General features: G+C 34.2%; 1 protein-coding gene across 1 annotated transcript in view; it reads left to right on the top strand.

Annotated features, from left to right (window-relative positions):
* Window positions 1-17,243, top strand: part of LOC136033143 (DNA primase large subunit-like) — a 46,410-nt gene extending 29,167 nt beyond the window's left edge. Inside the window, exons 7-10 of the mRNA XM_065713784.1 lie at window positions 170-352; window positions 1,363-1,558; window positions 14,417-14,590; window positions 17,032-17,243. Coding sequence (XP_065569856.1) covers window positions 170-352; window positions 1,363-1,558; window positions 14,417-14,590; window positions 17,032-17,195 — 717 coding nt within the window. The 3' untranslated portion in view covers window positions 17,196-17,243. The remainder of the gene's footprint in view (window positions 1-169; window positions 353-1,362; window positions 1,559-14,416; window positions 14,591-17,031) is intronic.
* The last annotated feature ends 748 nt before the right edge of the window (window positions 17,244-17,991 follow it).

The following is a 17,991-nucleotide window of genomic DNA, read 5'->3' as shown; positions in this document are numbered from 1 at the left end:
CTTTTTTGTTATTTGGAAGAACTAAGGCTGTCTAATATATCACCGACAAAGTATGTCGCGTGTACGGTCAAACGTGACTTGCTCTTCAGAGTCATTAGAGTAGCTCCTTAAATTTCTGCTCCGCAAAAAGCTGTCATTTCTTCAATATAACAAGAGTTTATCTTTGTAGCTTTCAAAGCAGTCATTCCCTCTTTGTATGAGAAATCTACATGATTCTCTGAGAACAAATCATCACTTAAAGCACGGTGGTCGAATGCAGTATGGTCTCTTTCTAAAGGGTATCGGGTTGCCTCTTGAAGACTCAGTTAAGTTCTGGCGAGAGGAATTCACCAAAGCTATGGATGTTGATAAGGTTGGTTTTGATTGAATTGAATTTGGTGTCCATTTTATTTGAATTTGTACTTGATATATTGTTAATTCGTTGAACTGAGAAAATAGCCAAATAAAATTGATCTGAAGTAGAATAGAATGGAATCGGTTTTATTTGCACAATCTCTCGTAGTCATAAAACTAAATGGCGCTTGTGCTTACAAAAAAAGGATTAAATCAAACGACAAAACAATCAGAAGACGAATAGGATTAAATCAACTATTGTTATACTTTGTTACAAAGAAAGGGATGAATGAGTTGGAAAAACGGTTTGTGCGTGAAGGAGGTGCTGCTAGGAAGTATAAAGAAATAAGGAAAAATCCGAAATACCTCTGGGAAAAGTTTGGATTTAAATCAGGTAAATTTGATTTTAAAAAAAGCGGCTACAAAAAATCTACAAATGAGTAAACTTGCGTTTTAAGTCATAATAAAAAAACATAAAGAGTTAAAAAATAGTTGAATTAAGTCGAAGACCGTAGCGTAAAAAATGTCCTTCTTATACTCATATTTTATTTTCATTCAAAGATCAAGATTGTATTAAACAGAGATAGAGAGAAAGAGAAAGATAAAAAGAGAGGGAAAAAAGAAAGAACGAAAGAGATTGTTTTTATCATGATTTTTACTTTTTTTCTGTCTATGCAGCTCTAGCCTTAAGACACTTCATCCTTCTTTGATTTTGACCTGAACAATTTGGAGAATAAGACTGTTGACCATGATTTTCTTTGGGACAGTATTTCATGTTATATTTTGTACTGGGACAGATAATAGGAACAAACATTCATTTTGGTACGGACAAATAATGTTATCAGTACCCTAGCTTAAATACTGTTTACTATAATTTAGCACACTATATACGGAATTTAACCCACATTACACCGCTCCTGTGAAAAGATTAAAACATTATTTTCTCTCTTATGAGACTGAGAGTTGGTTTTAAATAAGACATAAAAAACATTTAGACAACATGTTACAAAATTTGTTCCCCATTTTTAGTTTGAAAAGAATTATGCGTACAATATTCGTCACAATTACGGAAAGGAAGGAAACAAAGTGAATTACACACCATATGGCTGTAGCAAAATAATCAATGGCTCAGTTGGGCCAGGTGATCATCATGGTTGTCCCTTTAAACATTTCGATGCGAAAGAACTAAAAAGCAGATTGCAGCTGTACAAAACACCTTCTCAAGGTATGCCTTAATTTTTGAGTATTAATTAGGCATAACTGCTGGCTTTTGGGTTTATATATATATATATATATATATATATATATATTTTCTCTGTCTTTTTCTCGTTTTAGCGTTATTGTGTCATGAGATTCTGTATATGCTTATTTAATTTCTTAATTCGCGTATTACGTGAGGGTTTAATAAAATAAACTTCAAATTGAAAGTGAAGACTCGTCTTGTCGAACTCTAAGAAAAAGAAACTTAAAAATGTGATTTTCTGCAGTCTAACATTAATTTTGTGCAGTCTTGTGCACAATAACAAGTCTTGTTTTATTTTTTATTTAAAACAGTTTGCAGTACGTAACTGCAAACTAATGCTATATATTGTAATACTAACACTAATATATCTCTTATTTATTGCCAAATTCCTATTTAAATAATTTTTTTTATCTCAAATGCCTCTTTAAAAGATTGCGACATGCCATTTACAGTAGATATTAAAGTTGCCTCTTCAAAAAGAACTAGATATTCAGGATTTTCGAAGATATGGAGGATACCTCAGTCTTTTAACGACTAGCGTATATCTGCTACTTATGTCCCTTGCTAGAATACGCGTGCCCTGTTTGGCGACCACAGGCTCACAACAGTGACTATTTAAGTGACGATCTCGATGCTGTTCAAAAACGTGTGACAGAAATTATATTGGACCCCGTTTATGACACGTATGCAACTGCAACTCTAACATTGAAAATACCGATGCAAAGAGAACGGAGATTCCACCTCATGTGCAAATTTGCATAGTCTCTCCTATCTAGTGAAAGACACAGTGCGTTGATGCCTTCTCTTATTGGCCCCAAAGCCAATAGTTGAGACACCAACAAGTTCGAGCCAATAACATACAGAACGAATTGATCCAGCGATTCTTTTATTCCGTCTTATACAAGTGTCGTTAATCATGCTTAGTTTTTTTTTTCTTTTTTTGTTGTTGTAAGAAATAGCGTTATGCAGCTGAAGCTCATGCTAATACTGTGAAAGCTGTTTTTAAATAAATGAATCTTGAATCAGTAGCGGTTTTAGGCTTCATAGTCTGGGGGGGGGGCAAGCTATACCACAGGAGTGTAAAAATAAAAAATAAAAGCAATTTAATCTAAGAGAAACTGAAGTGCAGCCCCCTCGCCTAGGCCTACTGATAGTTTGGTATCGGTTTGGTCTCCCTAAAGCCTAGTTATCTTTTCTTAAGCCCGAAATAGGATGCATTACTTAGTCACAACTTCTGGCCATTTAGCTCTCAAATATCTTTTTCTCTTAACATTCTTTATATTCTATATATGTCTAATTAAACTGCCGTTTCTTCGGTCACGAAGACATAGATTCTCAATAAAGTATTCAATAGTCTATATTTTAAATAAACTAAAACATCAGCAGCTTTCATGCTACATACGTAATTTTCTTTTCCGAGTGGTTGGGTTAACTTACGTTAAGGGTAACTTTGTGTACTTCAACATTGTTTAAACTTAGATAACTTCGAAGACCACACTGCCTTTCCATGACGAAAGTAAAACAGTTCAAAATAGGGATGATACCTTTTTATTGACAGTGAAATATAAAATTATTTAACTGGATATTTCGAACACATATACAGTGTTCATCATCAGCAGTAAAACTAAAAGACATGAATAAAAATAAACAGAATTTATACCTAATAAACTAATTACATATAGTTTATTGCTCTTATTTTTTTCAATGCAACAGCCGAGGCAAATCTCCTTGACCTTTTCGGTTCCGGTCCATTAGATTTAACTGACGTATTACGTGGACAGAGGTCATAGCTCTTAGGTGAAGTGATATTTACTTTATTTGACCTCAGTAAATTATCATAAATTGAGTTCAATCCAAATTCACCTGTATCTCTGTTTATGGAATTATTCTTGAATATAATTTTTTTAACTTCGATTGTTTCCCTGGAAGTTTGCTTTAAACCTTGGTCCCTAGAAATCAAAGAAACATTTTCAAACAAAATAAAATGATTTGGAAAATTAAAGATATGCTCCGCGAGGGCCGACGTGAAATCTTCAGGTTTGGTATTTTGCTTTAAAGACGATGAAATGGAATTATGATGTTGTAGCAATCTCGTTCTTAAATTCTGGTTAGTACGTCCCACATAAGAGCTTCCACAAGTACATGGAATTTTATAAACCCTACTTTGTTGCTCTACGGAAGTCCGATCCTTTCCAGAATTTAAAAAACTTGCCAAAGTATTACTACCTCTTAAAGCTACCTTTAAACCATTATTTTGTAAAATTCTTTTAAGTTTTTCACTCAAACCTGGAACATATGGTAGAGAACAAAAGATATCTTTCTTTTCTGTTGTTTCCAGAATATCGTCAGAACATTCTAGAAATTTTTTCCTTCTTTTCGAAAAAGTCTGGTCAACTAACCAACCCGGATAATGGTTACTTATTAAAATGTCTTTTAGCAATAATAATTCCTCCTCAATGAATTTTGGAGAACAAATTCTAAAAATGCGGTCAGTTAAAGATATGATTAAACCAATTTTTACTTGGCGGGCATGACCGGAGAAAAATGACAAAAATCTGTTATTGTTAGTAGGTTTTCTGTAAATCTTAAAATCCAGACTATTTTCATTTTTTAAAAGAAGGACATCCAGAAAAGGAAGTTTATTATCCTCTTCTAATTCTATTGTAAATTTTAAATCCCCTCCCCAAAAATTAAGATGTTCTAAAAAAACTTTTTAATTCCTCCACCCCATAATTCCATACTGAAATTATGTCATCCATATATCTCCCCCAAAATTTATGTTTTAAAAAATATGAATCTAACGCTATTGTTTCAATATTTTCTACAAAACAATTTGCTAATAAAGGACTTAAAGGGGCCCCCATAGGTAAACCATTTACTTGTTCGAAAAAACCCCCTCTGAATTGAAAAAAATAAGAGAACATATTGCACAACCTAACTAAACTCATAATTACACCGACCTCCAAAACTGTTTCACCACCAATTAAGTCCAAATTTCTTAGTATCTTTCTCTCAAGAAGAATTTCCGCGGCTTTTACATCAATACTCGTATACATTGACACTATGTCGAAACTTGAAATTATAGAATTTGAAGAAATCTCAACTTCTTTTAGTTTTTTTACAAGTTCTGACGAATTCTTAATGTAAGAAATTTGTGTAGACATGAGTGGTTTACACAATGACACTAGCCACTTACTCAGAGCACTTGTTGGTGACTTGTTACTATTCTTACCAAGAGGTTCTTTGTGCCCTAAATTATATGGACTTCCAAAGATACATAAGCCAAATCTGCCATTACGACCAATTGTTGCGAGTAACAAGTCACCAACAAGTGCTCTGAGTAAGTGGCTAGTGTCATTGTGTAAACCACTCATGTCTACACAAATTTCTTACATTAAGAATTCGTCAGAACGTGTAAAAAAACTAAAAGAAGTTGAGATTTCTTCAAATTCTATAATTTCAAGTTTCGACATAGTGTCAATGTATACGAGTATTGATGTAAAAGCCGCGGAAATTCTTCTTGAGAGAAAGATACTAAGAAATTTGGATTTAATTGGTGGTGAAACAGTTTTGGAGGTCGGTGTAATTATGAGTTTAGTTAGGTTGTGCAATATGTTCTCTTATTTTTTTCAATTCAGAGGGGTTTTTTCGAACAAGTAAATGGTTTACCTATGGGGGCCCCTTTAAGTCCTTTATTAGCAAATTGTTTTGTAGAAAATATTGAAACAATAGCGTTAGATTCATATTTTTTAAAACATAAATTTTGGGGGAGATATATGGATGACATAATTTCAGTATGGAATTATGGGGTGGAGGAATTAAAAAGTTTTTTTAGAACATCTTAATTTTTGGGGAGGGGATTTAAAATTTACAATAGAATTAGAAGAGGATAATAAACTTCCTTTTCTGGATGTCCTTCTTTTAAAAAATGAAAATAGTCTGGATTTTAAGATTTACAGAAAACCTACTAACAATAACAGATTTTTGTCATTTTTCTCCGGTCATGCCCGCCAAGTAAAAATTGGTTTAATCATATCTTTAACTGACCGCATTTTTAGAATTTGTTCTCCAAAATTCATTGAGGAGGAATTATTATTGCTAAAAGACATTTTAATAAGTAACCATTATCCGGGTTGGTTAGTTGACCAGACTTTTTCGAAAAGAAGGAAAAAATTTCTAGAATGTTCTGACGATATTCTGGAAACAACAGAAAAGAAAGATATCTTTTGTTCTCTACCATATGTTCCAGGTTTGAGTGAAAAACTTAAAAGAATTTTACAAAATAATGGTTTAAAGGTAGCTTTAAGAGGTAGTAATACTTTGGCAAGTTTTTTAAATTCTGGAAAGGATCGGACTTCCGTAGAGCAACAAAGTGGGGTTTATAAAATTCCATGTACTTGTGGAAGCTCTTATGTGGGACGTACTAACCAGAATTTAAGAACGAGATTGCTACAACATCATAATTCCATTTCATCGTCTTTAAAGCAAAATACCAAACCTGAAGATTTCACGTCGGCCCTCGCGGAGCATATCTTTAATTTTCCAAATCATTTTATTTTGTTTGAAAATGTTTCTTTGATTTCTAGGGACCAAGGTTTAAAGCAAACTTTCAGGTAAACAATCGAAGTTAAAAAAAATTATATTCAAGAATAATTCCATAAACAGAGATACAGGTGAATTTGGATTGAACTCAATTTATGATAATTTACTGAGGTCAAATAAAGTAAATATCACTTCACCTAAGAGCTATGACCTCTGTCCACGTAATACGTCAGTTAAATCTAATGGACCGGAACCGAAAAGGTCAAGGAGATTTGCCTCGGCTGTTGCATTGAAAAAAATAAGAGCAATAAACTATATGTAATTAGTTTATTAGGTATAAATTCTGTTTATTTTTATTCATGTCTTTTAGTTTTACTGCTGATGATGAACACTGTATATGTGTTCGAAATATCCAGTTAAATAATTTTATATTTCACTGTCAATAAAAAGGTATCATCCCTATTTTGAACTGTTTTACTATTGTTTAAACTTGTTTAATACTTATTTAATAAAGAAGTCATTTCACGGTAGGTTAAGGTACGAATTCATAAGATAATCATATTAATCGTCTAAAGTTATCCAAGTCAGTATAATAAACTTATTCAAAAATATAGGTCCAAGCTCTGATCAAGCATAAAAGGTTTTGTAGGAACAGTTTATCTCTTAATTTTCAAAAAATAATAATCGATCATCCGAAAAATCCTTTTTGTTGCTACGATACTGACTTTTCCATAATGTGACACAAACTTATGTGTCGTAAAATTATTTGTAGAACTCAAGCCTAGTTGGCACTGTCCACGTTATAGACAAAAATTTCTCCGCAAGGTTACACAACTTACCGTGAAGTCTTAACTTATGTTAGCGTGAAAGGTTCTGCGATGTTGTGTGAAAACACCATTCTAACAGAAAGCGTAATTCTAAACAAATTGAAGACTCGTCTAGACTTATCTTCCGAGATGTTGGTACACCTTAACAATTTATTTATATATATATATATATATATATATATATATATATATATATATATATATATATATATATATATATATATATATATATATATATATATATATATATATATATATATATATATATATATATATATATATATATACATATGTCACTTCGATAAAATCTGCTTTTTATATCTTTGAGATTCAACCATCAGAGCCAAGGGTGTATCCATAATTTTATTGGAGAGGGGGGGGGGTGTTTGCAAAATATCTAAACAAAGGCGTGAAAAATTTGCTTATAGGCAGTTTTTTACGGTTTTACGAGTCAGACAAAAGCTTTGGGGGGTAGGGGGCAGGGTTCAAAACCGCCCCCCCCCCATGTACGGCCTTGGTCAAAGCATTTTACTTTCTCTTAGTTTTGCACTGTCATAAGTAAATTTCAAAAAAATATGGAGTAATTGAGAGAAAGAAATTAATATTTTTCGTGATGGAACATCATTTTTTTTTTTTTTTTTTTTTTTTTTTTTAGCAGCCAATTTGACGAAGTCCAACTTGAAAATATTCTTAGTACTCGTGTGCTTAGTGTATTCAGGTGAAAGCCAAAAATGAATGTTCTTTTAATTTCTTGAATTTCCTTTTCAATTTTTTGACTGTTGGTTTTGTGTATCTGGCTACATTGGCCTCTGAACCGCTTATATAACAAAAGAAATAGTCCTTAAATCCGGTAAGTCACAGTAATTCTTAACTGAGGTGCAATGTGACAACATTAGTAATGGATAAATAATTCTGTAGCTTTCAGTCTGTGTTGACCAAATTTTCCAATTTAATGAGCCTGATGATGACGTTGTCCAGGTTCAGTCCGAATAATTACATGATAGTCACATGTTACAGCATGAACTTCCCTTGTTAAGGTGAGCTCAAGCATCGTCTTCATTATGTTCAATAATCTTCTGAAACTTGACTTAGTAACTTGACTTGACTAGGGCGGGATTATGTTCAATAATCCCGCCCTCGTCCGAATGTTTCTCACACAGTCTGCGGTAGTGCATTAGGACCTGAGACTCTTTGACTATAGTTTAACTACTGTCAATTTCAATCGTTTTATCATCTGTAGTCACAGCTGCTTCGATCGTTCACCTTTGAACTTTAGTTGCCTTTTTGTAACTCCTGTCACAGAGTAGACTCACGTAGTTACCTATGAACGTTGGGAATTTTGCTTATGGATTTCAAAATTTTTGACAATGTTGATCATAGTGTTAAAAAGCACTCCGTTTAAGTTCCCCGAAAATTATGCTTGACAATATTACAATCACTGTATTAACAAAGAAATAAACTTTCACCGTTCCAGTCTTCTCAGAACTAACTAAAGAATCATAGTCAATATTTATGGTTCATTAGATTGTTGTCAAGTCACCTATAGTCAACTACCATAGTTCAGGGTATGAACGCACTAGCCTGTACGTTTTTGGCATAATATTTTTCACATTTTTTGTGTGTTTTTTTCGGTTTTTGAATCTGTGTCCATTACAACCCTCATATAGATGTCCTATTTAACAACTGTTAATGAGAACTACTACTACTACTAATAACTCACTGCAGCACCAAGCCGCCTGAGGCCAACACAGCTACGCACGCTCCTCCTCCAACCTAATCTATTTAAAGCCTCCCTCTTTACACCCTCCCAGGAAGTTCCCATTTCCTTTAAATCCTTATTTATGACATCCTCCCAACCCAGACAAGGACGACCTGCTTTCCGTGTAGCCCCAGACGGTTGGCCAAAAAGGACAATCTTCGGTAATCTGTCATCCTTCATCCGTAGAACGTGGCCTAGCCATCTCAACCTTTCTTTCATTATAGCCCTAGAAAGCGGGATTGAACCACACTTTTCGTACAACCTACTGTTTGAAATACGGTCAGTCAGCCGGGTACCCAGAACAATCCGTAGGCAATTTCTCTGGAAAACATCTAGTAAATTTTCATCTGCTTTTCGGAGTGTCCATGCTTCAGAGCCATATTTGACCACTGTCATCACTGTAGCTTCCAATATTCTAATCTTGGTTTGTAGGCTTATCTTTCTATTCTTCCAAACTTTTTTTAACTGTGAAAAAACACCCTGAGCTTTAGCTATTCTACTTTTAACATCTTCACTGCTCCCACCATCTTTACTAATAATACTACCAAGGTAACTGAAGCTCCCAACCTGATCAATCTTTTCGTTACCTAAGGTCACCTGTTCATCTTCACTTATTCCTAACCTTAGTGACTTAGTCTTCTTAACATTAATTTTCAAGCCTATTTTAGCACCCTGAACTCGTAAAACCTCTAAAAATTCATTCATTTTGCTCACACTTTCATCTAATATGCTTAAATCATCAGCATAATCTAAGTCCAGGAGCGTTCTTCCTCCCCATTTGATTCCATGGTCTCCAATTGCCTTTCCTGTGCTCCTTAAGACGAAGTCCATCAAAATTATCCATATAAAGGGGGATAGAACACAACCCTGCTTAACTCCTGATTTAATACAAAACCAGTTGCTAACCTCATTTCCTACCTTAACCGCAGCAGTATTATTCTCGTACATAGCGCAAATCACTTTAATGTATTTTTCTGGTATACCATATAACGATAAGACCTTTGTTAACGCTGTTCTATCAACAGAATCGAAAGCTTGCTCATAATCGATAAAACTAAGGACCAAAGGTGTTTGACAACGAAGGGACTTCTCAATTATTAGCCTAAGAGTGAAAACATGGTCGACACATCCTCTACCTTTTCTAAAACCGCATTGTTCTTCCCTTAAAACTTTGTCTACAGCATGTCTCAGTCTAAAAAGTATCATATTACTCAGTAATTTGCTACCTACAGAGACCAGACTAATGCCTCGATAATTCCGACATTCACTCTTGTCACCTTTCTTATACAGTGGTTTAATTAAGGTTTTCCTAAAATCATTGGGTACTTCCCCTTTTTCAAAAATCATGTTCATAATCTTCAGTAGCTTATTCCTAACCTCAGAGCCACCATATTTAAGGAACTCATTAATCATACTATCAGCACCTGGGGCCTTATTATTTTTTAATCCTTCTAGTACTGTCGCTAATTCTTCCTCACTAAACAAATCTTCCTTCACATCCAAGGTATCACAAACTTTTTCATTTTCATCTATATCTTTTCCTGCAACTGTATCTCGGTTTAGCACATTCTCAAAATGTTCCACCCATCTTTCTTTAACTTTTTCCTTATCACTAATTGTGACCCCATTTCTATCTTTAACTGGGACTAGTCCGGATCGGCTACTCCCTTTCAATTTATTAACATGCCAGTATAATATTTTACTATTATGCCGTCTAGCCGCATCTTCCAGATCCTCAGCAATTTTATCCATCGCCTCCATTTCACATCTCCTTAGTTCATATTTTAATGCTTTCTCCACTTTCTTTACATTCCTTTTGTTTTCATACGACCTATCGCTCAGATAATTCTTATACAAACCCCTTCTACTCTCTATTAAACCTAAAGCTTTTTCACTAAAATTCCTAGTTGCTGTCTTAGCACTCTTCCCTAGGACACCATCAGCAACTTCACAAATTGTTTTTCTGAAATTATTCCATCCATCTTCCACATTGTCAAATTTTAAACCCTCAAGTTTAGTACTCAACTGTTCCTGGAATTTTTTTCTCAAATTTTCATCCTGAAGTCTACCAACATCATAACTTTCCGGGAGGGAGTTACTCTTCCGAAATTTCAGCTTTAAATTAACCTTAGACACTACTAGATGGTGATCTTTACTTTTAACATCAATAACGGCACTCCTATACACCCTAGTATCTTGTATTGATCCTGCTAGTCTTCTGTTTACAATAACATAATCAATAAGGTTTGCTGTCTTACCATCACGTGAATACCATGTCAACTTATGGGCCATTTTGTGACCAAACACCGTATTGGTTATAACTAGGTTGTTATACCTACAAAATTACAAAAGTCTATAGTCATTACTGTTTTCTTTTCCTACACCAAACTTACCTAGGCTAGGATACAATCTATCCCTATTTCCACCAACCTGGGCATTAAAATCTCCTAGCGAAAACACCATATTTCTACCTGGTACCCTGTCTATTTGCTCCTGTAACTGTAAGTAAAATTCATCTGAGTCACTAGTATCTCCATCAGTTGGTTCAATGGGGGCATATACTACTATAACTGATACCCTAAACTTTTTAGTCATAAAATGAGCAATTAGTATTCTATTATTAATACCTTCCCAGCCTAAACAAGACTTAGCAGCTTCCTTATTCATCATGAGCCCTACTCCCTGTCTATGTACCCCATCCTTCCTTCCTGAGTAAACAAATTCTATGTCACCTAATTTCATGCTTCCTACCCCTGGGATATGAGTTTCTGAAACTCCTAATAAATCCAGTTCAAACCGTCTGAATTCGTCAGTCAAAATGTCGATGCGATAGTCATTTTTTAACGTCGTAACATTCCAAGTTCCAATTTTCATGTTCTTTAAATCTTTGAAATTATTTTGGCCTCAAGAAAAGCAGTGATCCCGGATACCAGTGCAGGATGGGGACCAACATATCTTCTCAAGTCTACACCGAAGCGCTTAAGCCGGCTTAGAACCGGACAGCAAGAAGTCCCTGGGACCTCCAGTAAGTTGGAGGCTTTGTGCAATCCTGGGCCCATCTTGGTCACAACATGGTTTTCAGCACTTGGCGATGCTCTTCTATCAACAAGAGTCGAAATCCTGCACAGACAGTCCCAAGCCTATTACCTCCGACTCATTATATATTCATGCCTACAAATATTATGCTACTACGGGGAGGCAGCCCATAGTAGATAAATTAGCTAGGAAGAGGTTTTTCAGCCCGAAAACGCCCATCAAAACAAACCAAGCCCAGAAAATTATCCAATAATCAGAATCCCGTACGAGTGCTGTGTTGTTTACTAGGCTATAATTTCCTCGAGGGGCGCCACTCCTCAAGTGGGAAAAATTGACCGCAAGTTTCCCAGTCTTGCAGGTACCCCGAAAGGGTCGAGGCAGCCCTTTACAGAGGCCGTTGTCCATAAATCTGGATCTTACGCCCTGCCGCAGTTGTCCTCCTATAGAGGATCCTCCCACGATGGTGTTCTGCTTCACCATGCAATTTAACCCATTACTGGGAGAAGGTTTGTAACTCATCTGACGCGTGAACACGGCAGTTGGCCCTGCTGAGTGTACATTTGAGGGGCCTTCTTCCTCCTCCACCTGAAATTATGACCCCCAGGGGAGGGTTTCCCAGTTTCTATTATGGGCCCCACTGGGACAAGGTCCTACTTGGCCTAAGCCTCCTATGGAGCTACTCTACCTATCTATAGGGCTTACATATATACATATATATATATATATATTATATATATATATATATATATATATATACATATACATATACATACATATACATACACACATACATACACATATACATACACATACACATACATACACATATACTCACTAACGTGCAAATATAAGTAAGGGGGTAGAACTAACTCAAACAGCACTAGGTTGTCAAAACACCATACTGCAATATCCCTAGACTAGAAATAGGCCATTGAAACTGCAAAATTTAAAGTTCTACTGCCCTTTTTAAGAGTCAAAAAAGATTTATGGCTAACCAGCCCTGTGTATTGGTATAGGCTAGGTCTGTATATGATGAATATTAATTTCCATTCTGATGCAAATGCACAATAACTTTGGATTCAGGATGCAATTCTGACTATAGAGATAAGTATTTTTCTTACTTGAAATGTATGTGCAGAAATTAGAAATTCTGCTGGTACTACAAAAGTAGACCTAAGTAGCCAATTTAGCCTGTCTGAAACATCTCACAAGCCAACACCTTATAAAAAACACCTTTGATAATTTAAATGAATAAGAAAACTTATTAGAAATTCTGCTGATACTGCAAAAGTAGACCTAAGTAGCCAATTTAGCCTGTTTGAAACATCTCACAAGCCAACACCCTATAGAAAACACCTTTGAGAATTTAAATGAAGAAGAAAACTTATTAGAGACTCTGCTAATACTGCAAAAGTAGACCTAAGTATCCAATTTAGCCTGTTTGAAACATCTCACAAGCCAACACCCTATAGAAAACACCTTTGACAATTTAAATGAATAAGAAAACTAGTTAAAAACTCTGCTAATACTGCAAAAGTAGACCTAAGTAGCCAATTTAGCCTGTTTGAAGCATCTCACAAGCCGACACCCTATAGAAAAACACCTTTGACAATTTAAATGAATAAGAAAACTAGTTAAAAACTCTGCTAATACTGCAAAAGTAGACCTAAGTATCCAATTTAGCCTGTTTGAAACATCTCACAAGCCAACACCCTATAGAAAACACCTTTGACAATTTAAATGAATAAGAAAACTAGTTAAAAACTCAGCTAATACTGCAAAAGTAGACCTAAGTAGCCAATTTGGCCTGTTTGAAGCATCTCACGAGCCGACACCCTATAGAAAAACACCTTTGACAATTTAAATGAATAAGAAAACTAGTTAAAAACTCTGCTAATACTGCAAAAGTAGACCTAAGTATCCAATTTAGCCTGTTTGAAACATCTCACAAGCCAACACCCTATAGAAAACACCTTTGACAATTTTATTTAAACACCTTTGACTATCCACCGGAAATCTCTGTTTCCATGTCAAAGTACTAAATTGAGGTACCGCCATATTAGGGTAATAGATGCTCTAATTACTTACTGTTAAAACCATTTGAAAACACAGAACCCTCATTAAATTTTTAAACAGTTGGTGTTATTTACATGGGAGGAGGGCTGGTTAGCCATAAATCTTTTTTGACTCTTAAAAAGGGCAGTAGAACTTTAAATTTTGCAGTTTCAATGGCCTATTTCTAGTCTAGGGATATTGCAGTATGGTGTTTTGACAACCTAGTGCTGTTTGAGTTAGTTCTACCCCCTTACTCCAAATCATATTGAATGTCCACTCCCCCCCCCCATAAAAAAAGAAATTGTCACAATTTGTAACTCGTGGCTTCGGGTAAAGCATTTAATTCTAGGATAAAACTGTCAAAACGCATATTTAGATCATTGGGCTCTCGTTTCCAACGTTCTTGCTTCAAATATTGTCCCACTCCATGTTGTTTTTCTAACCTCCCTCCTCTTAAATTCAGATCGTTTGTTCCTACCCGCCCTTCTCGTCGAAGTGGTACACCCAAAGACGAGTTTCCTACTTATCTTTTGATTGAAAATTAATGCAGACAAAGCTTTCTTATTGACTTTCATTCCTTTTATTGTTTTATAATAAGTATATTTTTTTTATATTTTATAGTAATAGATGAAATCCTACAACTTGTTTCTGGACGGCATTATCAGATAGCCTGTCAAAGATTGTTCGAAGCTACACATAATGTAGAACTGCCAGGTGGTATCAACCATCCCAATCAATATTTCATAGAAAGTCAGAAAGCAATTAATGGGGATATGAAAGGAGTTAAAGATAGAGGTAAGGACGTAGTAGTTTAATTATTAGTAAATATTATTAATATTTTATATTACAAATAGTTATTTATTATTTTTATAATAATTGATTTATTAGTAATAAATAAAGTTTTTAATATTATTAATTTATAATATTATTATAATCTATATAAATTTATAAATATTATTAATAAATATTATATAATGAAAAATTGAACTTAATTATTTTTATAATAAATAATTTGTTATTAATAAAGAAAGGTAAAATAACTTCATAAATAAGCTAAAGAATAAACATAAGAAAGCTTAAAGTTGGTACATTTTATGTATTAGATTGATTAGTAAATTGCATTATATTTATTGCATAAATAAAATAAACGTTTAAAGAAAATGATAAAATGAATTGATAAAAGTATGTCCCCAAAACAGCTCTACCAAAAAAAAAAATAAATGTGGATTTTTTTTTGTATGTAAAGGGGGACAATTTTTTCTTTTTGTACGTTTCCTTTTTGTATTTAAGTGTACGTGAATATGTTTAATTCTTTCTTATTTATTTTGGGTAGCTGGTATTATTTTTGGGTACTTATCTGCTATAGCGCCGACACTCAATAAGTGAATTTAGGTTAATTTTAATGAAATTTGCCTAAGTTCGGCGATATATTGGTGCATTTGGGGGGGGGGAGTAAAGTATAAAGGGTCTGCATGCAAAATATGTTAGTTAAAATTAATCTGCATATTATGAAGTAAAAATTGTTTTCTGACTTCCCAATGTCCAAATATTTTACCCCCACCCCCCTAAAGTGCAAATATATAGCCCAGATTATATAATTTTCATTTATTGTGTCTCTTCTCTTTATCTTGTCTCACGCTAAGTTGAAAGAAACTAACGAAAAAAAACGGTTCTACAATGCGTCAGTGGATGATAAGCTTCAGTGTTCAGTCGGAGCCAATTTTCTCAAACCAGATGAAAATGACATAGAAACTCTCAGAATAGTAATAAAAAGATATACTAAAGAAAACCGATCTATTCCAGTGGATATTTCAGCCTATCTTCAGCCTATTTCAGCCTATATTTGGAATGCAGTTTTACATTTAATATATTTGCTATAGAAAAATTTGCTTCAACTAAACATTATTTCAGATGCCATATGCTTAACTAGTGTGATTTTTCTCTTGTTTTTTTTTTTTTTGTCACAGAGAAGCCAAGGTTTTATTGAGGTGGTAAGGGATTAATATATCTTCCATGCGCCACCAATAGTAAATCATTTTTATTTCAGTTGTTATAAAAACCTTGTAAAAGCTATATCGAGTAACGGGATCACATAGAGAACGGAATAGTGTGTATAAACAGAATGTAGTAATATCATATGTGCTTTGATATAGAGTTTTAATTCTATTCTCAAAGTTTCTGTTAAATGATCGTGCAATTTTTGTCTCTTTAGTATACTTATTTAGTTTTAATCAAACCCAAAGTAAAGAGAAGCTAAAATGAATAATCCTCATCTAACATAAAGAGAACAGATTCAGCTATAGCTGAATCCCAAAATGAAGAGAAATTAAAATGTTTAATCAAGTCAAATTGTTATTTGCTTTCTTTCAGTGTAAGTGATCCTTAGGACCACTTGCTGAATTTAGAACCACTTGCCACTTGCCACCTTAGAACCACTTGCTGAACTGTTGCTGAATTTAGGGGATGAGAGGATTACCCACAAAACCAAAAATGTTTCCTTTCCTTTTCTCGGGGTTTGATCCCCCAGCCCCGTTTCCTTGAAATTTTATCTAACTCGTAAAAACGTAACAAAAATGCATAGAAACAAATTTTTGATGTGCTTTGTAAGTTTCTTTTTGTAATTGTATTCTGGTCTTGAGATGGTATAGAGATCATCAGCCCTACTCATGTTAATTTTTGCTCGTTTTGAGTATAAATCCGCTATTTATTGTAATTTCTGCTCGTTTTGAGTTCGATTTGTGGTAGGTTGGCGCTTGGAGAATTATTTGACTTTATTTTTGATCATTCTTGGCTTAATGGAGCTCTTTACTTTTCTTTGAAAAACTTGTCTTGTGGAATTTTTTTTAAATTAGTAATATTAAAATATTGTACTAGTATGTTAATAGATTGAGAGGGAGTAGGCAATCCGGAAGTGCCCCATTTAAATACCGGATACTTCCGGTATCCGCTGACTATTGAATTTGGGGGATTACCCACAAAACCACAAATGTTTCGTTTCCTTTTCTATTGTTTAAGGATATTCTGCATTATCAAATCATTTAGCAAAACTTTAGACGTAGTATTGACAACTTTTCTTCGTAAAAATGTAAATTCCTAAAATAAAATTATTTCGATTTTTTTTTTAATCTTTCTTTAGGTTCAGCAAAATGGTATCTTGTCATATCAATATCAGAACTGAAGCTCTTAAAAAATGGTTTTTAATAAAAAAAACTTCATTCATTTTTATTTCTTTTTAGTAAAAATTGAAACTATTCGCGAAGTATCCTACTCCCAAGATGTTTTGAAACCAAGCCAAACTCCAGTCTCAGACAATATTAGCCAGTTAACCGAAGGCATCAATTTTGACGAAGATTTTGAAACGGATACAACTGCAATGGACGATTCTATTCTTTCTGTTTGATTTTGTAGGCTTCCTTTCTTATTATTAATATATAATTTCTATCTTTCAGATCCTTGTCAAGATTATCTAGTGAAGACAAGTATTTTCTTTTATTTTTACTCCTAAGTTTGTCAAATATGATTCGCCTAATGTGGAGGGCAAAAATGGTCCCACCCCCTCCCACAAAAATAAAGTTGGATTGAAATAAGAGTACCCAAGTGAAATCGCTTTTATCGAGCCCTCTACTGGAGATTTATTGTTTAAAGGCTTGGGTAAGAGCTCGTAAAATAAAATAAGAAAAAAAATAACAAGTACATCCACCTCCTCTCTCCAAAGAAGTGCCTTCCATTGAAATGAAAAGTAGCAAATTGAAATTACCATTATCGAAAAACCGGTACTTGTATGATATACCCCTTGCAGCTCAAGTTGTTCATGCATTGACGCACTGTAAACCAGTTTCTTTCGCTAGTTTCTTTCAACTTAGCATAAGAAAAGACAAAGCGAAGTGACAGAATAGTTGAAAAATATATAATTTGGGCTATATATTTGCACATTAGGGAGGGCGGGAGTATTCGGACAGTGTGAAGTCAGAAAACCATACTTACTTCATAAAATCAGAATAATTGTAGGTAACACATTTTGCATACAGACCCGCTTTACTTTAACCCCCCCCCCCTCTCCTAATGTGCAAATATATAGGTCAAATTTGTTTTCTAAGTATTATATTTTTATCATACTTAGGTATACTTTATAAGGAGTAACCTAACTTCACTTCTTGAGCTGCAGGCGGTATATCATACAAGTACCGAAAAACCTT

The sequence above is a fragment of the Artemia franciscana genome, chromosome 11 (genome assembly GCF_032884065.1).
Source record: "Artemia franciscana chromosome 11, ASM3288406v1, whole genome shotgun sequence".
Lineage (NCBI taxonomy): Eukaryota > Metazoa > Arthropoda > Branchiopoda > Anostraca > Artemiidae > Artemia > Artemia franciscana.
The sequence above is the reverse complement of the archived record's forward strand: the minus strand, read 5'-3'. Positions and strand labels throughout refer to the sequence as shown.